Here is a 27928-nt window from a genome sequence, read left to right on the forward strand (position 1 = left end):
AAAAGTAAGATGGTAATCAATTAATCATAAGCTAAAATTTGATTCACACATCTCGTTTTACCCTCTTGCTATAGGAAACTGTGTTGCCCCAACTAAATACATTAATACTAATATAATGGTTTGCTTGAAAACTATATGAGTTCCCTTAACTGAAAGCCACTCATGTGTATACTTTTGAGATTTATACTGTAGAAACTATATAAAATGAAAAGTTAATCTTATAACTTTGTGACATCATAGGACATTTTAACATCTATGAATTTCTATGGAACATTGACTTTGAACTGTTAAACACTAGAACGTTAATATATGTGCAAATTGTTTTTAAATAAGATTACTATGTTATATATCTGGAATACAACTAGATGTATGTTTCAGTACTGGACTAAATGGATGTATGTTTCAATACTGGACTAACCAGTTGTAACTTTTAATACTGGACTAAATGGATGCAACTTAATATTGGACTAACTAGATGTAACTCATAATATTAAACTATATGGTTGTAACTTTTAACACTGGACTAACTACATGTAAGTGTTAATACTAGATTAACTAAATGTAATGTTAATACTAGACAAACTATGTTAATACTAGACTAACTATGGGTAACTTTTATTACTAGAATAACTAGATGCGAGTGTTAATACTAAACTAACTATGGGTAACTTTTATTACTAGACTAATAATTTCAGTCGCATTTAGTCTAAACAATGTTTAATAGCTTCTCAGAAGCCCTTCCATGTGTCTTCAACACTTTAATGTGAATTTATTATTGCTGGTTGTGTTAAAGCAGAACCACGTTAGACTATCTTTTATGTCTACTGAATGGACAGCATTTTAAAAGAAGCAAGAGAATAATAACATTTACCAGAAATGGTAATATAATGTATTTATTACTGTTTTAAAATAGTGCTTACACATATCATTAAAACATATACAGTAATTGAGAAATATTCCTGTGGTTTACAGTACATGAACATATATGTAGTGGGCACTCACCACAAACCACCTTCAAAAATGACACACGTAAAGTTTGAACTGAATTTGTTAAAAGTTGCTTGAAATCGTATTATACCAAGTGACATAATTAAATAACTCTTTCAATCGTCTCTCTCTAGAAAAGAAGTGCATCAACTGAAGTACAAGCCCTGTTAAATATACAACAAAATATATATGTATGTCTACACTTTCATTAGCTGTAAAACCAACTTGAATCTCTCTCGGCAGTTAAAAGAATTTATATGAGTACTTCCAATGTAAAATAACAACTGTTTAAAGATATTTATCGAACCATCCACATGTTCACAATACTCTGACCCCCTTCCCATTCACTTCTCAGTGACATGGGACTAACCAACCACAACCAACAGGTTTAGCTACATACATAGTTCTAGTTTATGTATTTAAATATCTTGTTTACAGGTAATTAGGATACTATATTATTTTCAACACAAATGTTATTAAAGTTATGTTTAGTCTTGTTATTTTTAAATATTAATATTGTGTTAAATGGAATACAATTTCCATTTTCTGCAATCTAATTCACATATTCGTTTTTAATGAACATACAATAACAAAATAGAATTAAACGTACATATAATACCACTATTATTTGTTTCAAAGGGTTAGAAAATAAAATGTTACATATTTCACTACATATTAAAAGGTTTCTTTCAAGAAGAACTCTGTGAAATGATATTTATTCTGAGAAGTGAATTTAAATGTTAAATCTCAGCATAATTAAAAGATAAGACTATCAAAAATGTTTTAAATTTCTATAACATTATTGTACAACTGCTGGTGTCAGGTCACGAGACAAAGTTAACGTTCTCTTTATTCAAGATGATTATTACAAATACTCCATTACAATGATAATACCACTATGTTCATGAAGCAGTTTCATATTTACAGTTTTGGGTTACAACAGTCAGTCACGATACTTCCATGTGTTCTGAGTTATAACAGCCAGTCAAGTTAATCCAATGTGTTCTGAGTAACAACAGCTAGTTAAGTTACTCCTGTGTGTTCTGGTTTACAACAGTGATCAAACAACCAGTCAAGATACTCCTATGTGTTCTGAGTTACAAATGTAATCCAACAGCCAGTCAAGTTACCCCCATATGTTCCAGGTTAAAACAGTGATCCAACAACCAGTCAAGGTACTTCCTTGTGTTGTGGGTTACAACAGTAATTCAACAAGTCAAGATACTCCTGTGTGTCCTGGATTAAAACAATAATCCAACAACTAGTCAAAATACCTTCTTGTTTTCTGAGTTACAAATGTAATCCAACAACCAGTCAAAATACTTGCATGTATTCTGGATTACAACTATAATCCAACAGCAAGTGAAAATACTCCCACGTGTTCTGGGTTAAAACAATAATCCAACAGCCAGTCAAGACACTTCCTTGTGTTCTGTGTTACAAGTGTAATCCATAAACCAGTCTAAAATACTCCTATGTTCTGGGTTGCAAATGTAATCCAACAGCCAGTCAAGGTACTTGCATGTGTTCTGGGTTACTAATGTAATCCAACAACCAGTCAAGCAACTACTAAGTACCTGGATATACAAAAATAATCCAACAACCAGCTACAACACTACTGTAATATTTTTATGTTATTAGATTAATCACATAACAGATTATAGTACTGGATTATGAGGGTTAATGCACAACTGAATATGAAACAGCTAGGTTTTTATTTACTTACTGGGTCACATGTAACAACATAAGTTGCAGTGGGTACCTACATATTTATTGGTTAATGTATTATCTTGCATAACATATCACTAGTGCTTACATTCTTAACCACACAAACAGGAAATTACATAAGATGCCATGAACACATTTTGTCATTATGTTACCACATTTCATAAGACTGATGAACTTCACTAATATTGCAATACCGATGTGTTGTTGATTACTACACTTGATAGCATTGAGTTAAGACCCTGTAGTAGACATCAATAAAATGGTTGTTGTCACTGTACAAATGTCACCATGTTAGGCAGCGTAGTTCACAGTGGTGTTATATCTCATGCCCAAAGTCCTATAGGGTTCACGTTAAGGTATCTGTGTCCCTTGCTATCTTTTATGTACACTAAAAGCATCAGTTAAGAATGTTTTCACAGTAACATATGGAACAGATGAAGTTTCTAATGGCTAAATGAGCTTGAAGAAGTTGATCCAAAAACTCTCAGCTGCCAGTTGATGTTGGTCACAGGGACCTGAAAAACAAGATGGTAATTTTGTTAATGTTGCCATCAATTTAAAAGTAAAGAACTACAAATGTTTATTTAAATAAACCACCTACTCATAAAGTTTATAAGTAGAATTAAATTTGGGAATTATTAGAGACGAGTAACTTCTTATACTTGGAACTACTCTTCCCTATTTTACATGTATATATTTCTTTCGGTCCTTTTCAGTATATTTCAAATTTAACTGGTTTTGTAAATTTTTGTGTGTGTTTGTTTTAGCTTTGCTTCAGACAGTAATGCTTACATCAATTTCCCACATTTGGTTCAGATGATTATGGCCATGAACATTTCATATGTCTAGTTCTTGTAATTACAGCTACTTCTCCATTCAAGATATAATGGTCCTTTTCTCAAGCCTGTTTCCAATGATTATATGTATTCTAGTCATGTCTGATTCTACTGGTTATGACTGGTCTACTATCCAATTCTATTTCTACTGATATGTATGTAGTTTTGCATACCTACCTTTTAAACTCAGATGTTATCAAATGTTGTTTTACATATCTATCTTTAAACTCAGATGTTATCGAACGTTGTTTTACATACCTATCTTTAAACTTAGATTATATCATATTTATGTGTATACTAAAAATTTCAGTTTGGTTGAAAAAATTTTATGCTGACCTTCAATGTGTTTTAGTTAGTGTACCCATTTCCAAACTTGTATTCTTTAATACAAGACTCAGTTGTGATTATAAAAAACTTATATATTGGTGTACATGCTTCCCAACTTGGTTTTATGTCAGTATGACATTACAAACATTTCCCAAATTTGATTCAAATAAGTAGGATTAAGTGAAATTATCCCCACTATGACACTGATAAATATACTTGTATGTCCACCTCCCAACAGTTTATTAAGATATTGTACAAGTGCTAATTTCCAAAATCCATTTCCGTTTGGTAAATCCATGTCTCCATTTGCAAATCTTAACCCTAGTTAACAGTGCTTGAACATTTCTAAACTTATCAACTTTAGTTCTAATAGATTTTTTTTCATTTCTAAGTCCAATGAATAAGCTTGAAAGAGTGTTTCTAAATTTTAGAATTAGTGAATATGTTTAGAAATTAATTTCTTAAAATTCAGTACTCTAGTGTAATGTTGGTACTTTTTCAGTTCTGATTCTTTCTAACATAGCTGTGTTCACTTGTTAACTAAGGTTGTTATAAGCATACTTCTTCATGCACTCATCAACTCCAGTGTTAATTACTAAATTTCAGTGTTAACCTCTCTATGTGGGCTGTAATAGGTATATTTGTCAACCTCCAAGCTTTAGCAGTAGTGTGTATGTTTGTGTGCCACCTCCATAACTCTGGCAGTGGTGTATATTCATTTGTTACTTTCCTAATTAGCAGTTGTGTGTATGTTTGTGTGTCACCTTCATAACTCTGGCAGTGGTAAGTAGGTTTGTTTGTTACCTTCCTAATTAGCAGTAATGGGTAAGTATGTGTTCCATTTTCATAACTCTGAAGTGGTTGGTAGAGTTGTTTGTCAGGTTTCATGACAATACTTACTTAGAACAAACTTTACATGTGTCAGGTTTCATGACAATACTTACTTAGAACAAACTCTCTATGTATAATACTTTTATGATTCAATGCCATTTTCCTATTGGATATGGTCAATAAATGTGGTGGTTTTATGCATTACTGAGTTCAGTGTAGCCCATTTTTTCAACAGTTACATTTGTATCATACTCAGAAAGCCTATTTAAAGAGTACTGTTTTATTTTATATTTTTCCAAACTTTGTTTTAAAAATTGTTCTATGGTAATCTTCAACAGTGAAGTCATGGTGATGAATATTTATATCTTAACTATAGAATCAAAAGTCTTCCAACAGTAGACTTTCAAACAACATCTGTACTAGTGTTTCTACAACAGGCATTCACCACCTATTCAATCAATTTCATCATAAATACCCTGCCTAAACAATCGATTAAAAAATATCCATTAATTATATCAAATAATGTATATTATGTTCAAATAAAAACAAAAATGTTTAATAATACAAACTAACCGTTCGAAGGCCTCCTCTTCCTCCAAAATTCCTGATATCAATTAATAGCTTATCTCTTGGGTCAATATCTGAAATATATGTAGCTTTCTCTTTACATTTGTTCTTGGAATCAAGGTGTTTCTCAGGCAATGTAAAAGTGGAGAGTGACTTGTTGGATGAAGCTAAAGATAATGGTGGTGGTGGTGGGATATTCTGGTGGCCATTTATTAGATCATTAGATTCCTTTAAAGACCTTGCAGTACAATCAATTTTAAGCACATTTGAGTTTACTCTGTTAATTTTTGTTTTATCTTTGTGGTTTGTTATTAGACATTTAGTGTGTTTAGTCTCAACACTAGAGCTTTGGCACTCTTTTTTCTCAATGATATGTTCTTCTGCAGAGCCTCCATTCAACAGGTTTTGTACTGTATCTTCTGAGAAACCTCTGACAACAGGAGCACCAAAGTAAGTATATGTTACACCTGGCTTACTAGTATTAATGTTCACTTTTGTGATTCTTGGTTCCCGATGAGATGTCTGATAATCCAACATGCTAGTCTGGCTTCCTGAAGTGTTCTTCTCATACTTTCCTGTTTGATATACACTTGCAGACTTTGAGCTTAGTTGTGAATTTCTTCCCTCAGTAGAGATTTTAATACCTGACTTTGTCGTTTTCTCAGATTGTCTAGTGGAACACTTTGGCACATTAGTTGTGACAGTAGAACTTGAGACAGTGACTTCTGCCTGTGTAGTAAATGGTTCTAACTTAGACTGTGAGTGGACCACATTTTCTGTGGTATGAAAGTTGGATTTTTTTGAACCCTCCTTGTGGTTTCTTTGTTGCCAAGAGCCAATAGTAACATTTGTTAGTATCTGAGTTTTTGGTCTTTGTTGTCTTTCTGGAAGAGAACTTTGTCTTGTTTTAATCATGCTGACATAATTCTCTGATGGTTTGTCTTTACAATGTTTTTGAGGTTCTACAAATAATGTTGCATTCCCCTGGTTTCTTGTGTTTTTATTATTGAGTGAGGTTTGATATAAAGGTGAAATACAAACTTTTGTGCCAGTTTCTCCACTTTGCAGAACAGTTTGGTTTCGTGCAAGCTGTTCTCTCCATAATACAAATTGTTCCTTTAGTAGTTTGTATTTGGCTTGGAGGTCTTGATTTTCACTTGTAGAGTTTAGATCAGAAACTGCATTACATATGTCTCGATCAGACTGGACCCTTCTCAAGTTGGCTGAACTACCAGGATGTATGTTCTGATGAGTATGTTGATGTCCAAGCTTTGAGGTTGGGTATAATACAAGGTTCAACATGGATGTTGACCTCCCAGTCAATGGTGATGATTCAATATCAGAAAGCTGTGAACAATTGAGCCTAACCTGACCTTTGAGTCCTTGAACAGATCCTTCCTCATCACATAAAATTGGCTGAAGGTGAGACTTTGAAGTCTTTTTGATATGTGTACTCAAGTCATTATTTATTTGTTTATCATTTGGTGTTTCTGACATTTTGGAGGTAAAAGTTTCCACTTGTCTTTTTAACATTCTGTTTCTAGTTTCTTTCTGTATCTCTTGATCGATGTCCACTTCTGCCTGAATGAGCTGAGGGCCACCTTGAAACTCTGGTAAATTTCCTGATTTCTCTGCTGTAATGTGTGTATATATATCTTCCTCCTGTTTTTTGTAAGCACCAATTGAAAAGTTGATAAGAGCTGGCTTTTGGTTGTCTTGAGGTATTCTTTTAATGGAAGCTGTTTTCTCAGCATAGCAACCATCATCAACAGCTGCTGATTCATGGGAAACCAAGCAAGTAAAATCTGCAAAATAACCATTAACATCTGCTAGTGATTCCTGAGAAGACAGGTAAACAGGTTCAGCAAAGTAACCATCAACATCTGCTACTGATTCCTGAGAGGAGAGGCAAACAGATTCAGCACAATAACCATCAACATGTTTTACTGATTCATGAGATAAAAGACAAGTAGATTCAGTACCAATCTTGTCTGTAGTATCTTCATCAAGTTGAGAATTACTTTCAATACCATGCTCCTCTTGAAATGGAGAAGGTGGTCCAAGGAATGAATCACTTGCATGCAGTTCATTTGAAATTGGAATTATATCTTGTGCTTCTTTTTCAACAGCAGAAAATTTTGCTTCAATAGGGGAAGGAATGAGTTGGTTGGTAACATTTTGATTAAGTTGGCCAATACATGTCATCATCTCTGAGTTGATAGTTTCTTCTTTTGAGGTAATACTTTCCATTTGGTCAAGGAATTCTGTAACTGGAAAAGAACAATTACTGAATGCTGTAAGTTCCATTTAAATTCTGTACAACATAATTTAAACAGCATGTATTTAAGCTCTTAAATAAATTTCATAAATTTATATTTAAAACAAGGCTGAACACGACCCAGTGGTTGGCATGCCAGGCTGCAGAGCCAAGGCTCTGTGGTTTGTATCTCATTATCACAAAAAGTAAAAAAAAAAAAAATTCTTGCTAAAACTTTTGATCCATGAATGCATTGTATGAATTTCAGCACATCCCAAAATTTAGTCTAAAGGTTAGTCCAAAAACTTCCAATGATTATGTTGACTAGCTACCTTCCCTCTAGTTTATCACTTCAAAATTAGGAATGGCTAATGTAGATAACCCTAGTGTAATTTTATGTAAAATCTAACACAACAAATTATTTAAAGATAAACATAAAACTGTGTCTCCATTTCACTACTGCTCCAAGCTCTTCTCCACCAAATGTCTTCCTACTTTTACTTCTTTTCCAGTTAACTGTTCTTCAAATCAGACATAAGATCAGGCACATCTTGTCACATGGATCCCACATATTAAAGTTCTAATTCTTGCTCTTTCCTACATTTTACAAGAGCTATTATTTTAATCCAATCCTAGCTCTGTCTCATGGTTTCCATAAGCCATCATTCTAAATCACATATTTATAATTTTTTTATGACATTTCAAGAGGTTTGTTTCTCCAGCTCTTAGTGAGAGTCTGTTAAACCAATAAGCTTACAGCGACATCAGCTATCTGGTATGAGAAATCCAGAAAAATTTGAAAGGTGTAAAATTGTAGAGTATAAGCATTTAATGTTACATTAGCTTATCAGAAACATACACTTTAAGGACAACAAGGGACCTGTTGATTCATCTAGTCAGTCCCATCCACTAAACTCTGAAATCAAACACTCATTGTCAGATCTTATCACTGAAATATTTACCAAGCCTACCCTTAAACTAACTTCATCTACTATATCTCAAAGTAACCCCTCTGTTAGAGAAATAAAACCATCCAAGTTGAAGATGACTTCTGCTCTGACAAAATATATTTGTGTCCCCTTGTTGTGTTATTCTATTATTACAAAAAATAATGATGCATCAACACTGTCAATTCCTTTAACAATCTTAAACACCTCAGTCAGTTTCCCTCTGACACTTTGTTTTTCTTTCCTAGGAAAACAATTTAAGAAGTCTTAAGCTGTCCTTTTATGACAATCATTCCATTCCAAGTATCATCCTACTAGCCCTTCTTTAAATAATTTCCAACTATTCAATGTCCCTTCTAAGGTAAGAAGTCCAAGCCTGAATACAGTCCTCAAAATTTGACTTAACCAATGACCTATACGAGGACATTATAACCTCTTTGAACTTGTATTCGATGTATCTGTAGATAAGACCTGAAACTCTATTTTCCCTACCATTAGCAATAGCATACTGACTGGATGACTTACAAAACTGATCAACCACTACACCAAGATCCCCTTCTTTTGTAATACTGCTAAGGTTATTCCCACCATAATCATAATTATAATTCAAATTATGATATCTCACATCCATTTTCTTGCATTTATTATAATTAAAAGCCAGTTTATTTGCCCAATTCCCTAAATAATCCAAATCCATTTGTAAAGCAGTATCATCCACCTTACAAACAACATCACCCAAAATCTTAACATCATCAGCATATTTAACCATTCATTCAACTATGTAGTTGATGTAAATAAAAAAGAACAAAGGTCCTACCACATAAACCACTTATGACATTAATCCAGTTTAGTTGAACACCATTTATAAATGTCTGCCCTTTTCCATCTAGCCAATTTCTATTCAGTGAGCCAATTGACAGAAATAGCTTTTTAAAGAAGTCTTTCTTATGTGACACTTAGTCAATGTTTTCTGAAAATCCAGATATATGAAATTCACACCCATATCCTCATCTACATAAGTAGTAACTTCTTCAAAGTAGGTCAAACGATTATTAAGACAAGGACTTTCCTACTGAAACTATGTTGACTATCCAACGAAATTTAAACTTTGTTAGATGACTTTAGAAAACTTCTTTTATCCAATTTTCAAAAACTTTTCCCACTACTGATGTAAGCTCAATAAATCTATAATTACTGAGACAATTTTTACCAATTCCCACGAAAAGAAGAGTAACATTACCCAACTTTCAATTATCTGACACCTGCCCAATATTTAAGGGCTTACAGAAAACTGTAGCACAGAGTTTACATATCCAATCTTTAGCCTCCTTCAAAACTTTGATGAATTAGAGTAAAACAGGTTTTCAGGCCAAGATATCAATTTGTGACAAGTAATCTCTACGTAAATAATATTTGTATAGCATTTGAAAATTACCTTTCTCCTTTTCAAGAGCATTTTCACCTTCTTTAATGGTTTCTTTGAAGCTGTTTTCGATATCTCTAATAGTACTAACAGATGACACACTACTATGTCGGTGGTGGTGTGAATCTTCAAATATGTCTTCTTCTAAAGATAATGAGCTGACTGTCACTCTGGCAGCTGTACGAGGTTGCAAAGAAAAATGTTTTGTTACAACTATAAACCTGTCTTAACTAAAGGTATAATCTTATGTATGTTTACAGCTTTACCACTGTACGATATCTTAAGTGAGGGTATTACTTAGATCAATTATGTTGCTTAATAACAACTATTTATTCTACACTAAAATAAAAAAATACTGTTTCTAAGACAATTTTTTTTAATATATATCCACACAACTTTTCAAAGCTACAGTTGTTTTGTGTAGTTTTAGAAAAGTGTTTGTGACTCATCGTTCTTCAACTACAAAGGAAAAAAAGTGGTAAGGTAAAAATGATTTTGTGCTTTAATACCGAGAAACACTAACTTATGAAACCTATACACCACAGAATTTAGAAAACAGCTACAAGGCACCTTTAAGAAAGCAACAATTAAACAGTTTTGTAATACAAAACAAAATCTAGCCACCTAATTTTCACTTGACCTTGTACCTTAACATGAGTTCACAAGTTGAGTAGCAATAACCATAACTAATTCAATTATAATTATAAATGCATACCATCAAGTCATATTTAAGTTATATTTGCCCCAGAAGTCTTCTTAATTTTTAGCTTAACTATAAGAGGAATAGGATATTTTTCTATGAATTAATATAACTTGACATTAGATATCTGGCAATATTTCACACTAATATACCTCTCATTTCACTAAAATATTTCTAAAAATATTTTAACCTTCAGAGTTCAGAAAGAATAAAACCTAACTGTAAAGTACAACTGAAAACTATTTTATGTAGAAATGATCAGAAACTAGCATCTTACAACATAAAATCATCTCACCATATTGGTACGTATTTTGGGATTCCTCAATGGTACATTCATCGATGACATCAGCAAATTCTGGTGGAGGAGTGGGAGGGTGCAGGGGCAAGTCACTAGTGTCGAAGGGGAGGGCTAGCACAGTAGCAGGATCAAATGGTTGAACTTGTGGAGGCTCTGGTATAGGCACTAAATGAGCATAATAAAAAAAATTAGAAATCATATCCCAATTTTATACAATCATAACATGGAAAGCTTATGGTAAAACTAGAAAAAGTGATTAGAAATTTACTTTGTATAAGTTACAAAAACCTAATCTAATTTTCTTATAAACTGGTATTAATTTACACACACTAAAATGTATATTTAATGTAGTTTTCTAGTTGACAAGTATGAATATTTACATACTAACTTCTTAGCTTGTAGACTTTTACACAGCTCAAGCCTAGACTTTACCAATAAGATTATTTTTCAATCTTTTTATCTGGTTTATTTGTAATAATTGATCATTTACAATCAGTAGATATAATAATGAAAACTTCCACTTAGCAATATAAAGTTTTACAAACTAGCATCATTTCACAAATTATTAAAACAAGGGTACACCTGAAAGTCTGACAACAACTTCAGAATATATTATTACAATAAAAAGTAAATACCAACTCTAATAAGGATGTCTAACCACTTAATAAATATATAATTTTCACCAAACTTTTCAAAATAAAATTTATTGTTAAAGTTAGAAACTTAGGAGATATCCTCTTAATGTTGAAATCTCATAAGATAACACAGGGCAAACATCCCTGTTAATACTGGCACCTTAGTAGATAACACAGAGCCAATTTTCCTGTTAATATTGGCACCTTAGAAGATAACACAAGGCCAACTTCCCTGTCATATTGCACCTTAGTAGATAACACAGGGACAACTTTCCTAACCTGTTATGGCAGAAGATTTCCCAAAGTTGATAGTGACTGATTTTTTGAATGATCTTAGACCTTGTTCATGTACAAACCACTTCCTAATACTCCAAAAGATTATCTTTGTGAGGAACTGAAGCCTGACTTCCAAGGCTGAATTCAATTGGTCTACCTAGTGTGTTAAGATCTACTAAACTAATGTTGTCCAATCCACTTTTAAAACTAATTACAGGGGAGTTTTTCATAATTTAAATGCAATGTAATGAAATAACTATATGATTTACATGAATTATTAGCAGTCCTGCTTCTTACTTTCATAATTGTTGCTGGCTTTGAAAACACTTGTTCTTTACTGTATGTGACACCTCTGCTATCCTTTATACAGTTGTAAAGAAATGCTGATTAACTCGTTAAAATAAACTGTTTATGACTTAAGAACTGTAAGAACGTTTATTTTGCATTCAAATACTCCACGTTAGGAAGCCACCTTCATTTCAGATGCAGGATGACTACAAAACTACAAATCATTTTTCAACCTGTGTTTCAAAACTCATCAGTAGAGATCATATCAATTGTCTATATTCTAAACTACCAATAGCTTTCTATGCCTGTGAATTTCAGATTAAAGAAAACTGAAATACTGTTTGTGAAAATATTATACGTGATGTAAATTATTGGAAAATAGGGCTTCAGCAGGCAACTCTGGCATTGCACGCATTGTTCAAGCATGTGAACGACTATTCTCACTCCACACAAACTTGTAACCATTAACATCAATAACGATGTTCATGACAGTGTTATAAAACTGGGCATATAGCATAGTTAGCCCCTAAATCCAATGTAGTATATACATCTAACCTTATTATTCTTCCAAACAGATTAATTCAGACCTGTATCTTATATTTTGGTTAAAAGCAATTCTACTAACAAATACTTTAGAAAGACTTAACCTTCAGGTAAGTTTTTGTTCGTTTCAGTGTAGACTTTCTGGGCCACAAATTCAGAAAATTATAGGTACTGAAGACAGAAAAAAGGAAAGAAAGATAATCTGGCATGAATTTATACATCACAACATCAGATATGAATATGAAATATCTGTAAACTTCACAGGCTGACCACAGTTAATAAAACACTAGAAGCTGAACATCCATACTAAACAGAACATACGTCAGGTAGTATGGAATATGATAGAGAAACTGATAATATTAAACCACAATGTTAACAATGGTAAACACAAACAAATAATTACTAATGGTAAGTCAAAACAGATAATTACTAATGGTAAACTCAAACAGAACATTTATAATATTATGTTACAACATAAGGCTGATAATGTTAAGTCAAAGTGTAGTGCAAAGTTACATTGTAATATTGGGTAATAGATTCTGAATGGAAGGTTGGATGGCTTTTTCATTAAGAATAATTAAACCGTTTAGAATACATAACATATAAAACTGTTGTTACATACCTTCCTGACGTGTGGCGATAAATGCTGGTTCATTGGCAATATCAACATATTGTGGAAAAGTGTTGGAGTCTTTATTCACTTCCAATTGTAGATCAATATGAAAATCACTAATCTTATTTTTGTCGATGGTCTCATTTACTGGCTCTAACTGTAACTTACCAACATCTTTTTTATATCCTGGTGGTAATGGAGCTTTTCGTTTCTTTCCAGCTGTGGTCAAAGAATTATTGGATGTTGAAGCCATGTATGTTGTGCTCAAATTAGTCCACTTTTGAGAATTCAAGTTTTTAAGCTCAAAGTTTTTTTTGCATTGTGGATCTACAATATGAACAGGGCTGTCCAGACTACCGAGGCCACTGCTACTACAACAGGTTTCTGGTGATGCATTCTCTGGAAGATCACTAAAAACAGAAGCCTCATGATAACCACTAGAATCAGAACTGTGTCGGGAATGAGAAACAGGAAGACAACCATCAACATTTTTCACTTCTTTGTCCAACTCTGGCTTGTCACACTTCCCAGTTCTACCATTTAATCTTTGCAAAGGTGGTCGTGGAGCCGGACGTTTCTTAATGCTAGGCTTCATTGTCACAGCATTCCTCATCAGCTGGTTTTCATAATTACCATGTCTTGGTGAATCTCCTTGACTGCTAGCATCCTCACTACTGGAACTTGCCAAGCTCTAAAAAATCAAAACAGGTAAAAAACAAAGTAAAAAAGTAATATTGTACCAATTCTAGAAACCCTTGAACAGATAACACAGAATCTATCCAAGATGGTTTTATTGACTTACCCCTTTACTTGTTTCTCTAGTTAAAAGTCCCACAATTCCTTGCTTTGTGTCATCTTCTCCAGTGGAATAAGAAATCAGGTCAGTGGTTGATGATTGAATGTTTCTTTTGATACCTGTAAATTTTAAACCACAAGCTGAGACATTGTAAAAGTATACTTTGTAATGAACTAATATTCTATTTCCTGAGGAGAGACATGACATCCTCAAAATGATGAAGCAAGGTACAAGATATTTAGTACAAATTCCTATGCCACAACTATAGTTATTTATAAAAGATTTGATGCAAGCTAGACTATATGTTACAATATTCTAGTACAAAAACACCCATAAATCAATCCTTAAACTAAAAAACAGAAAACAAATCCTACTTGAGAAAAATATGTTAATTGTTCCTGGCAAAGTTCTTACACGTATTTAGAAGTTATAAGTAAAGAAAAATATACATTTCAAATTTCATTCTTCAAAAACATAAGCTCACACAATTGAAGCACTTAATGAATAATAGTATTGTTTCCTCTGCTAACAGAGTGATTCAGATAGTTAAAAGAACTTACTCCCGTTTGATAACAGGGCGATCTCTGTACTTCCATAAACAGCCAAAGTGATGTCCATGTCCAGAACTATGTTTGGTTGGCTTGGTCGAACCAGCTGATAATTACTGCTATCCAGACTTTTATCTTCACATATAATTTTTTTAACTTCAGCTAATGTCATCTTGGGACTGACCCTCAAGACTGTTAGCTGGTTCTTTGGAAGTTTTACTTGAAGTCGAAAGGTTTGCTGGAGAAAATAAAAAGGAAAATATGAGTTAAGAAGTAGGGTTATTTCATCTTGAAACTGTTACACTTTACACCTGTGCAATCACTAAATTTTTTAAACGTGAGAAACATCACTCATAATGATTTAACCATCAATAACTACTGGAACCTACAGGGGTGTCTTGTTTCAAATTTTAGTACATGTGCGGGGGGGTTAAGCATCGTTAGAATTTTGAAGATAAAAAATAACATCAATACACTTGATTAATTGCCCCCTGTCTCTGGTAGTATATCAGCTTTTTAAATACCACTTTATTAAACTGTTTATGCACAAATTGCTTGTGTATTTATCACGAACCACAACAGTGGCCTCAACAGAGATCACAAAGAACTTCACAATACTTTTTTGGAATGTTCGGACAAAAATCACCTTAAATAGTAAAAACTCAGTTTAAACAAAACTTTTACTATTGACTGCAAAGGTTGACTCATAAGGAAAGCACGCATTTTAGACTTACAAGAAAAAGAAAATCCGCTCAAAATGGCCTGTTTGTAATTATTATTATACTTTTTTCCGCCTACAAGAAAAAAAGCTTGGTACATTGGACACAAACCTTTTGTTGAATACTAAATAAGTGACTGTGAAAGCTGTGGGGCTATGAAAAGTTGATTTATTTCTTAATACATCTTACCTGAGTTACAAAATATCATAATTCCAGTATATGTGACATTATCATTATCCCTTAAGCCTCCCAATGGCACAGCAGCACATCTGCTAGAAACATAATTTCGATACCCGTGGTGGGCAGAACACAGATAGCCCGTTGTGTAGCTTTGCACTTAATTACAAACAAACAAAAATTTCCCCTTGAAGTTAGTTTTCTTTCAAATATGTAGTGTTCCTTAAAATAGTTTAGGTACAGAGTGAAACGGGAATTAAGAACCAATAACAGATGAACATTAGATGACTGTTAAGTGTAGATACTCGGTGCTTTGTATAGTATATAAATGTGTCTTTAAGGAGCCAATCTCTATACTTAGATAGTTTAAAATCTCTATACTATAGGTAATAATTACATGAAGGTTTATTGAAACCAGTGTTTTATTTTAGAAGGCTGGTTTTCTATTCGTAAAATTTTATCCAAGCTTAGTGAAGGTTGGGTATATATGTACCCATTGCTGTACATTATATATAGATAATTCAGTTACACGGAAACTATAAACAATCACTATAGTCTCAAACTCTGATACTTTCCAGCTGCCGCTGAACATTTTACATCTCGAAATAATGTGATCAAATAGTCAATAGCTACAGTAAATCATCATGAACCATAACAACTAGCTACTAGTGATGATCATTATTATTAAAATGTATAAAATTAGATACCATATTCAAGCAATCCAATAGGTATGTATGGCAAGGGTACTAAAATTATCGCAGTCCCTAATGTACAACCACCGCTTACTTTCATTCTTATAATGCGCTCAAAACCTAAAGTGAAGGGCATATCTTGTAGTCCCAAGGATTAAAAATCCAGAGTTCCACCAGAGGATCAATCCAAGCCCCTAAGTGTAATCTAAATGTACCTTTCAGAAAAATATTACTTACGTGTTATGTGCTTTTAAATTAAAGGCTGTCAGATGTCTTTTAGTTTCAAAAATCAAATTACACATATTTATAAAAAACCGAGTTAAAATATGATAAAAAATATCTAACAAAATAAAAAAATGATAAATAGTGAGCAATATGAGATGATTTTATGAAACGTTTTCAAGAGAAAATAATTTACGTAACATAATTTTATTTTATACAGCAGATATATGCGATTACTAAAGTATAGTCCCTTTCTTTCAGAACAAAGCCACATTAAGATATCGGATGTGTCCACCACAGAGAATCGAACCCCGAATTTTAGTTTTGTAAGTCCGTAAATGGGGACAAAATACAGCTTGTACAATAACATGTTCCATGCTTAAAATAATTCATTTTCTTTATTTGAATTTCTGTTAAACTTAAAAGGTTGTTGTTTGTTAATATGCTCGTTTGATAATACAGAAATAAGGTAAGTTTTCGGTAGGTAAACACTAACTTAAGCTTTATTCTTTTTAACACAGAAAGGAAATAATGAAATACAATAATAAAAAACAGTGAGGGGGGATACAAAACCCCTCATAACGATAAAACCAGAATAATCTAGGACATTTGGCCTGAAGATACCTCAAACGGCTGAGTTCGTTTTATTGGTATTTTCGTAACTGCTGGTTCCAGAACAGAACTTTTGGGCACAATATAGATGACGGTGGAGTCCAGCGATCCAATAGGAGTGTTGGGTTTGTACTGAATTATCTTTCCTCTGTCCGTGAGAATTTGGATCACATGACCTGTTGGACTGATTTTATTGGTCGTTGTCACTTGCACTAGAAGATCCATCATTGGGGTCCTTTACAATCGGTGAACAGAAAAGATATTAGTGCAAAATTATTACAGTAAAAGAAACAAACAAAATGTTAAATACTTTAAACATGCATGGTGTCACCAACTAAAGTTTAAACACTTTGCCAGCTAGCTAACCTTATACATCACGTGTAATATATGGATAAATGTACAGTGCAAATAACAAAGGTTTGGTTTATTTTGAATTTCGCTCAAAGCTACAAGAGGGCTATCTGCGCTAGCTGTCCCTCATTTAGCAGTGTAAGACTAGAGGGAAGGCAGCTAGTCATTACCATCCACGATAGTCCTGTATTATGTTTTCCACACACACATTCTAAATTGTTATGGTTCCCATTATTCATTTTTTTTATTTCCAAAGCTATTTCAGTGTACGAATACTATGTTTTCCTATATACACTCAAAGCATCCATTAATTCTTGGGATGCTCTTTTGCCAATGGATAGTGGGATATACAGTACATAATAATATCCTACGCCTGAAAGGGCGGGCATGTTTTGAACATTACATTTCCTGCTTTAATTTAATGCGAATATTGATAATGTTATTAGAGGAGTCGATAGTGATGTAGATTTGTACGATCCAATTTTAAACAACTGAAATAAAATAAAAACAATATTTTGAAAGAAATAAGGATGATGTACAAATGTTTGTTTGTTTTTAAATTTCACGCAAAGCTACTCGAGGGATATCTGCGCTAGCCGTCCGTAATTTAGCAGTGTAAGACTAGAGAGAAGGCAGCTAGTCATCACCATCCACTGCCAGTTCTTGGGCTACTCTTTTACCAGCGATTGACCGTCACATTATAACGCCCGGCGGCTGAAAGTGCGAGCATGTTTGGTGCGACGGGGATTCGGATTACGAGTTGAGCTCCTAAACCACCTGGCCATGCCGAGCCTGTAAATTACAAAGGAAATGACCATAACAAGTGTAAGGTCACACCAAAAGCAGTCCTCCAATTATAATAACATTAGGTAAGTTTAAAAAACTGGTCTTGGCCTCATGATTTAATTGCTAATTTTAGGTCGCTGATACAAATAGTTTACTTTCAGTCATCACTCAGATGTTATTCCCGCAGAAACGTCCGCGATCTTTCACCTTTTGTTTTCAGATCCCAGAATTGTTAAAAAATGCATCGATGAAAAACTGTGTAATGTCAACACATTTCGGCAAGATGGAGTTTCACCTTTTAACGTATAAAACATCTCTAGGACCTATTCAACAAAGATCTATTTCTTAAGGTTACAAAGAAGTGTGATCCTAGTAAGAGACACAACGATATTTTTTGTGTAGGAGGGCTGTTGTAAATTCTAAAGGATGAGGTTGCCGTTACAACAAATATATCCTTTGTTAGGATATAAAACTTTCAACAACGTATATAGTGTTTGGTTTTTTGGTTCATTTATACAGTACACAAATAAATAAGAGCACAAATAAGGCTTACTCTTTTCGGTTTTACCCGCCAAACAACGATAATACCCTGGAAAATGTTACCTGTTATGACATTAAATTGACCCCTCTCTCAGTCTAGATAATTAAACAAGTCATGACTTGTCTCCAGCTATGATTTCTTCTGAGTACTTTAAAAACCGACAGAGTAACTAAGGCAAAACTAATTCGAAAATAATTATTATACACATAACAAGTCACGAAATACAAAATAAAGAAACAGAGAACAACTTTAAGTAAAATAATCTCTTACCAAATATTAAAAACGAAAGCCCCGAGAAGAATATCGATTTTTAAACATAACGTTTGAAAATAGCTAAAAAATTAAAATAAAAATCTAAAAAACAGGCCGTAGGCATGATATACCCATAAACTCAAACATGAACCCTTGGATACATTTCACAGTTCTGTCAGTCGGTAAACTTAAAAGTAATATAAAACGAAGAATGTTAGCACTGAATGGTCAGGTGGTTAGGGTGCTTAATTCTGAAGCGAAGGGTTCGGATCCCACATCCCACCAAACATGACCGCCCTTTCAATCGTGGGGGGGTGGGTTATAACGTTATGGACAGTCTCACTATTCATTGGTTAAAAAATACCCTAGCTACCTTCCCTACAGTCTTTCATTGCTAAATTAAGGACAGCTAACGAAGACAGTCCTCATGTAGCTTTGCGTAAAATTCAAACAAAACAAAATTAGGAATACGAAATTTAAAAAAATGGACGAAGCCCTCTTTTATTTTCTCCAGCCGTCAATTGTGAATCAGAAGTACTGGAGTGATTATTCCCAAACATAATCTTGCGTCAACACGAAAAGCTTCGTTTTAAAACGAAATATTGCATTCGTGAGACAGTCACAACTCTCACGTGTCTATCTATAAACATAGATCAAAAGTACCAACGACGACAAACTAGATCATAATCATTACAGCTTCCACAATGATCCCCAACAGAAAAAATGCAAAACTAATAACAACACAGTCATTGTCGCAACCAAAAACGTACTATTTCATCGTTTTCTAACATAGAGAGAATCAAGGTTAACTACGGTGAAGCATCTACGAAATATGCTACATTCATATAAACACTAACAAACATCTTAACACGTAATGCACGACAGACGTGACTTCCTCCTTTTGTGAGGAACTGAATAAACCAGTTTCGATAGCTTTGGTAGAACCAAACACGGAAGGTCGAGTTTACAGCCCCTTAATTAAAATAGCGAATAATAGTTGCTGAGAGAAATAATAGGTAGCAAAATAAGTGAAACCCATGCTAGACGAAAGTACTACACCATATAGCAGGAGGAGGGTTTGGGTGACCTGCTAAACATAATAGGAAAGCTGGCCCACCCTCCTATTTATAACATTTTGCCGTTACTAGCAATATGTTAAAACGAAAATCACCAAAGCAACTTTCATTCTATATAATCTATCAACATATATCGACAGAATTTACTTTAATAATTCACTTGATTATGTTGTGTTGCTGCTAATATTTTTGTTAAACCTGAGGAAGAAAATCAAGACTAAAGTTTTAATACAGTGAAAACAGAGAAAGTAAAGGGAAACAGAGTACAGGTTATTTATAGTAAGTGATATACACATACGTTTTACCAGTCGACAAACCAGGGTTTTGTTACGTAAGTAATATGCATATAAGTTATACCACAAGTTTGTTATCACTAAAACCATGAAAAGTTAAACTTGACATCTAGATTCCCTCACACACATCACCATAAATGTACGCTTGGTGTACCACAACTTTATATTAAACATACTAAATAAGAGGTGATACAGGATATGGCTTATAATAATATTATATTTGTTTGTTCTTCAAGTGTTTTAGCAGTCTAAATCTGCCTTTCGCTTTGTAACTTTGTTTCAAAACTTAAGATAACCGACCCTAAACTCGAAATGAATGAATCTGAATGTGTCCACAACACTCACCGCCAACTCATGGACTCATTATTCTCCTACCAAATGGCGGGAAATGACCATCACCTATGTAGATATTATTTAGTCTACCCACTCCATCTTATAAATCTAATCTATATTTTTCACCTTCTTTCTACTGTTGTTCGAATTTTTCTACCATCCGGAAGAAAGACGTCAATTTCCATCCACCCCTCGAGCAGTTCGTTAATAGCGCAGTCGTCGCCAGCAGTAAATACCGAAGCACTGTCATGGGATAAAGAATTCCTACTGGGAGACACCGATGCCGATTTCCTCATTCTGGCACTGTAAGAAAACAAGATATATATATATATATAACCATGAAACATTGGTTAGACATTTTGTTTTAAATCACACATGAAAGCATTGCTATTTGAGGTTCGATTCTAGCTTAGGTAAAGTATTTAATATAAAAACGATTACAGAAAGGTTGAAATAAATTTGCAACAATACCGTTTTTACCTCCGTTTCTAATATTTTTAACACTTCTGGTTATATCCAGTTTCGTATAGTAACAAATAAAAGTGCGTCTTTTAACAGTTTATCAGAAAGGTGCAGTACATCAGTCACATGACGTTTTAACACGTTATTAACAACAGACACCTATAGTTTTAAAGATACACTGAAAGTGACCAAAGGAGAGGAGCTAGCACGGGCCCCCAGGACACACATCCTCGCCAGGCCCCCTTTCTCTTTTAACATTTTTAAGAACTTATTAAAATATCTTAAATTAGAACATAACGAGTTCATAAACAAGGTAATATCATAGCAGCAGCCATTTTTAGCCCATGGTATTAGTTCGTAAAGTAACAACTAATATCTATTAAATCTGTAAGATAACAGTTATATATTAATACCCAGACTATTACGCCAATCATTCATAATGTATAAAGAGTCTATAGGGAACGAAAAAAAAAAACTATATTATTTTATGATTAAATGAAGATATCACCTAAATTCGTTTTACACCATACCCAGGTTTCATTCGCCCGAATCCCTGGGCGGTTTTTCCACCCCACTCCTATTGGTGCGCCTGCCAATGGTTTCTTAGAGAACTAGATATTGATAAATCAAAGGTCGGTGAACACCATACCAACGTACCCTGAAATTAGCCTTAAGGCGACGGAAGGTACGTATCTGAAGATAACCCATTAGTTTCGATTTAATAAACCCAGTTTTTGATCAATCTAATTATAATTACGTAACTGTAACCATGACAGCGATATATACCTGATCGACATACCTTTTGTAAATACGTGATAAAAAACAAAGACAACCAAACCACTGTCTAATACGTCATATATAGTTTGACTGTTAGTTATTGTATATAATAAATAACACGATCGATTAGCCATGGAATTTTGTAAATTTACCTTTATGATGATCGTAGTACCATTAGCAAGGTACTTCCATTTAAATATCTTATGTAAATTTAGGCCTACAACTTAGTACAAGTTACAACAATATACAAGCTTATAAAAATTTTAAGGAAGAAAGAAAGAAAAATATGTTATCATTGCGTGGACTGGACTTTATTTTCATTAATTTCTTTTAAAATAACCCACTAACTATCACAGATATGGAATGAACAACATTATAATAATACATGTATTTGCAAGAGTCCCCAGAAGTATTCCATTACAAAAGTAAATAAAACCAAAATTAGGAGTAACAAATATTTTTATTTCTTGCTTCTGAAGTTCATATGTTATACTGGTGATTCATAGCATTTGGGCCCGGCATGGCAAGATGGTTAGGGCGCTCGACTCGTAACTTGGGGGTCGCGGGTTCTAACCCCCGTCGCACCAAACATGCTCGCCCTTTCAGCCGTGGGAGAGCTATTATGTTACGGTCAATCTCACTATTCGTTGGTAAAAGAGTAGCCCCAGAGTTGGCGGGTGGGTGGTGATGACTAGCTGCCTTCCCTCTAGACTAAATTAATGCTAAATTAGGGACGGCAAGCGCAGAGAGCCATCCTGTAGTTTTGCGCAAAATTCAAAACAGATCAAACAAACAAAGCATGTGTACGTTTTACCGACGTTATTAAAATACACATTACAATGGCCAGCGTTCCTTATGTTATGTTACTTTAGTGTCTACTGACTGACTGATAGAAAACACATTAATGTAAAGTAGTGCGAGTGGTTAAAACACGTGACTCTTCCAGGCGACCTTTGGTCTCTTTCGATTAATTTTCTTAAGAATTAAATTGTTCATAAAGACCACAGCCTAAAAGGCATACGGTTCTGTGTTTTTGTTGTTGTTTGAGCAGAGGGGCCTTATGGATCAAACCGGCTCTGCTTTTAATAGTAAATGTTTAATCACTAATTAAAAACTATCGATGATGACTGAAAAGAACAGTTCTGTTGGGGACAAGTAGGTATCTTGGGGCCCCTAGATATGATCATATTTTAAACAATTATAAATTAGTAATATAACCCAGCAAGTATAAGAAGAAATATATAGCAGCATTTTCCACTGTTTAACAATCGATTATTTTGCAGATTTATTTTATTGATTTTTACCACAATTTGGGCCTTTGATCACCGCTTAAAGGGGGGGCAAATGCTCCTGTCGTTCCTATTGCCCAAACAGATTAATTAGATCAAGTAGTTATTTGAAAAAATAATAATTTTATTCCCCCTTTGACATTCCTCTCACTGGCTGTTCTATTATAGTCTTGGTCTTTTAAAAACAACCTTACATTTGTACTTCTTCAATGAGTGAACTGTATGTTGTATACAAGTTTCTCCTCACAAGAACTGCCTGGCTCTTCGCTCTTCTCCAGATTCTAGATTGTATTCACTGCTATACGTTAAAAAAAAGCTCCATGTTCGATAACATCTGTGTCCACCTGTCTCTTTGACTGAAAACTAATCCAAACTATGTTATTATCCACCTATCTCTTTGGCTGAAAACTAATCCAAACTATGTTATTATCCACCTGTCTCTTTGGCTGAAAACTAATCCAAACTATGTTATTATTCACCTATCTCTCTGGCTGAATACTAATTCAAACTATGTTATTATCTACCTGCCTCTTTGGCTGAAAACTAACCCAAACTATGTTATTATCCACCTTTTATGAATGGATCGGAAGTTCGGTGAAGTTCTACTGTTTTTGTGAAATAAACTTCAGATTAACAAGCTGTGTTTGAGACCAAGTTTTTTCAATGTTTTCTTGCGAAGTCTAACACTTTGTTTACATCAACTGTAAAACAAAGATAATTAGTGGAAAGAGGTGACCGAAACATTTTACTCTTGAGTAAACAACTAGTCTGTTCAATTAACCAGATGAACAGTGGTGGCTATAGTGATTTTGATCCTGAATTTGACTTTGGAAGAGATTCTCGTGGTGAGAGCGACTCGGAACAGTCATCGAAACCTAATTCCAGTGCTTCTCAATCAACTGATTATAGGGACACGTTACCCCCTTCAGAAGATAGTGGGACAAAGAGGCCAAGAAATTGAAGCCTAGCTAGATCGAGCTCCTAGATCTAAGCTTATTACCAGAGTCAGAAATAATGATTGGGCTGAGGTACATCTGCTCAGAGATTGTAGAGGTATTTCAACTCCCTCTATCGCCTAGGAGCTGTTGAAGTTTCTTACGATGGCAAGATCAATGTGCGTGGAAAAATGACCCAGTATTTGAGACTACTTCGCCACCCATCTGTCTCTCTACACACCCTTCTGTCATTAAATGTTCCACAAGGCTATTTACTCAACAATGCTTCACATGGTACCCCTGATGCTAGATAGAAAAAAAAAAAAAATATTAGGAAAACTGAAATATTGTAAGGTATGGTGATAATTATTATGACATCATGAAAGTAATTCCGGTAGAACTCGCAAAAAAATAGGGTTTTAAAGAATTACTCTATGTCAGAAATTAACAAATTATAAATACTTTTTATTCAAAGGGTTTATTTATTTGTTTTTGAAATTCGTGCTAAGCTACACGAGGACTATCTGTGCTAGCTGCCCCTAATTTAGCAGTGTAAGACATTTAGCAGTGGCAGTAGTCACCGCTAACTTTTGGGCTACTCTTTCACCAGCAAATAGTGAGATTGACCGTCACATAATAACGCTCCTACGGCTGAAAGGGCGACATGTTTGGTGCGACGGATATTCAAACCCATGACCCTCGGAATACGAGTCGAGTGCCTTAACCACCGGGCCATGCTGGGCCCTATTCAAAGGGAACACCATACTCTGACGAACATTTGGATGTTGTACATTTCTTTGGAATGGTTCTGCCTTAGAGATGGCTGCTAGCTGAATTATTTATGTGGGTCCTCGTGAAGACTGCCAGTAGAATATCCAGAAGTTTCCAGTCGTGGGACATGTTATATAAAGAACGTACATTTAAATCAACATTGTTTCACAGTTTATTTCGTAACTTCGTTAAAGAGAATACTTTAACAACGAGACTGAACAATGAATGTAATTAAATAGTGAATAACAAAATTTGTTGAGGGTTGTTCCTTTTTATCAACATTTCTTTGTTAAGCATGTAGTCATAAAGGGCTATCTGTACTGTGACCACCGCCGACTTGCCTCCGAGTCATCACTGGGACTTTCATTAGTATCAACAAGATAATTTTCGTTGTTTCTGAAAGTCTATGAACATAAAAAATTATGTTTTGGTACTGTCTGTTGTATGTCCATGTAGTTATTTTTCAATATAAATATAATAGTACTGTCTTTTGTATGCCCATATAATTACATGTCTTTATAAATATAATAGTACTGTCTGTTTATATTTTAAAAAGGTTTAATATGTTAACTGTGGTTACGGGTAACAATTTTAGTCTAAGTTATTACAAAGTTGTTTTACTTGATTTAACAAAATGCTGCGTTAGTAGCGACTAATTCAGTCTAATGATTAAACTTCTTACTAACTGGAATTACTTATTGTAAGGTAAAAGACTGTGACAGTCAGTACTTGATTGTTTAAGTTGCGTATTATAGACAAGTATCTAACTGCAACATTCACTAGGAAACATATTGTGAACGTCTTATTTCTAATATTGTTTTCACTTGAACCGTAAGATGACCAATGACTTTTAACTTTCAAGTCGCATCATTCGTGAATTATGATTGGCAAGTGTTTTACGGAGCAATTTGATGGTATCCAATCTGCACAGTTTTATGTTTGTTATTTACAAATGGATGGATTACTAAACCTACCACAGCGAAGCAACTGGTAGTACGTCATCAACGTGTTGGTGACGAGATTATACTTTCAGTGATATCGTTATTTTATGAATTAAACACAGTATGTGTGAATGCAGAAAAGGCCCAGAAAATAGTTGACTTTGTTCACATTGTAAATGAGTTATGGTCTTTACTTTTCTACCTTAAAAAAACAAAACAAACACAAGTCCATAATTGAGGTTTATATTTTCATTGATTTTGTCAAAAACCAATTCGCAAACATTTTGAAAATTATATTTTTTAATAGTTTTACACTTTTACATTGTAACCACGTTTAGTTGTTTACACTAAATTCGTATGGTTTCATTTTTTATGCAAAAGTAAAAACCTTTTGAATTTGTGAAAAGTGTTTGTGAATCTCTTGTTCCAGAACAGGTGAGCAACGAACGATGCAAAATATGCAGTTTTTAACCCGTTTCATCATATTGATTTTTACATAAGTATCGTTGCTAAAGGTTATGGTATTTAGGTGCGCATACTTTGCCAGCTCACCACTAGATGCTAATATATACAAGTTCATATCTAAGTTAGAATTACTAGTTAATAAAGAATTGACACGAAGGTCATATGTGATTATAATATCGTATATTGGGAACCGTGGTGTCTGTCCGTACGTTTCATCTGTCTCACGTTTGAAAAGTTGCTCACTCGGGCAAAGTTCAACATTCATTTCGGTTACATGGAAGTACAACAGACAGTACTATTACATTTATATAGATAAGCAATTACATGGTCATATAAGAGACAGTACTATTATATTTATATAGATAAATAGTTACACGGACATACAACTGTTTCATTTTTTTTCTCTCCAACAAGTCGGAAAATAAGGGAGAACTATCACTAAGATGACAAACCAGAAAATGACCAACCTTTGAAATTTTCGTCTTTCTTGTCGTTTCATTTGATGTAACTCCACAATTACTTTATCACAAACGTCACTTTAAACCTAAATCAACTCTATATGTTTCTGGACAGTCTAATTTCATCGCTTACTCGTAATAACTAGTTGTATTTTTTTAAATCATAATTCTAATGTAAATGATGTTATCGTTACCCCTTGAAGTTCGCTTTATTTACAAAAATCTGGCGTTCCTTTAAAAAACTTAAGTACAGGGTGAAACAGGAAATACCAGCCAATAACAGGTTAAAGTTACAGGACTGTAACATGTAGAATACTTAATGCTTTGTACACTATACAGTCAGTGTCGTTAAGGGATCAAGCTCTGTATTATGAATGGAGTACGAGAGCAAAAAAAATCAGTATACACAATATAAAATGTATTACACACATTCATAGAACACACTAGCTTTAGGTTAAGGAGAAGACGTCACAAAACAAGTTTTGTTTGTTTGTTTTGAATTTCGCGCAAAGCCACTCGAGGGCTATCTGCGCTAGCCGTCCCTAATTTAGCGGTGTAAGACTAGAGGGAAGCAGCTAGTCATCACCATTCACCGCTAATTCTTGGGCTACTCTTCTACCAACGAAGAGTGGGATTGACCGTCACATTATAACGCCCCCATGGCTGAAAGGGCGAGCATGTTTGGCGCGATCGAGATTCGAACCCGCGACCCTCGGATTACGAGTTAAACGCCTTAACACACTTGGCCATGCCGGGCCACACAAAATATGTAATGAAAATATTTTGTAAGCGTAAAGCAATGTTGTGATGGTAGTGACAAAAATAATAGAAACCATAATACAGTGTAACATTACATTTTAATATTGAAAGTCACCTAGGGATGTTTTATATATAATTGTATCATCCTTGTATTATTGTTTGCACTCTCTGTGGTACTGTCATCATTTACATTTACAATTAGTTTTATTCCTTGTATATTTTACTACAGACAGGGAAATAATCGTTATGAACTTAAGAGATAGCTAAATCACACCGAAGAAAACATAATTTAAAAAAAAAAAAGACATTTTATATCTTATTGAGTTACCGTCAATGTTTCGGTATCAACACTGTCTTCAATGTCTATATTGTTATATTGTTTGTTTCAGTATCAACACTGTCTTCAATATCTATTTT

At 33.9% G+C, this 27928-nt stretch overlaps 1 protein-coding gene across 10 annotated transcripts in view; it reads right to left on the reverse strand.

Annotated features, from left to right (window-relative positions):
* Positions 1-877: 877 nt before the first annotated feature.
* Positions 878-27928, reverse strand: part of LOC143252427 (uncharacterized) — an 80603-nt gene continuing 53552 nt past the window's right edge. For 6 of the 10 annotated variants that reach the window (XM_076504512.1, XM_076504511.1, XM_076504514.1 and 3 more), the window contains exons 2-10: positions 20781-20957; positions 17035-17257; positions 14613-14838; positions 14059-14171; positions 13266-13947; positions 10899-11066; positions 9916-10080; positions 5283-7546; positions 878-3230 (exon numbers count right to left, since the gene is read on the reverse strand). In XM_076504512.1, the coding sequence (XP_076360627.1) occupies positions 3159-3230; positions 5283-7546; positions 9916-10080; positions 10899-11066; positions 13266-13947; positions 14059-14171; positions 14613-14838; positions 17035-17257; positions 20781-20957 (4090 nt within the window). In that variant the 3' untranslated portion in view covers positions 878-3158. Of the gene's footprint in view, positions 3231-5282; positions 7547-9915; positions 10081-10898; positions 11067-13265; positions 13948-14058; positions 14172-14612; positions 14839-17034; positions 17258-19722; positions 19826-20175; positions 20276-20780; positions 20958-21134; positions 21266-27928 lie in introns of those variants that run through there. The other 4 variants (XM_076504518.1, XM_076504513.1, XM_076504519.1 and 1 more) reach the window with 4 other exon arrangements.

Source organism: Tachypleus tridentatus, chromosome 6 (genome assembly GCF_004210375.1).
Source record: "Tachypleus tridentatus isolate NWPU-2018 chromosome 6, ASM421037v1, whole genome shotgun sequence".
In the NCBI taxonomy this organism is placed as follows: Eukaryota; Metazoa; Arthropoda; class Merostomata; order Xiphosura; family Limulidae; genus Tachypleus; species Tachypleus tridentatus.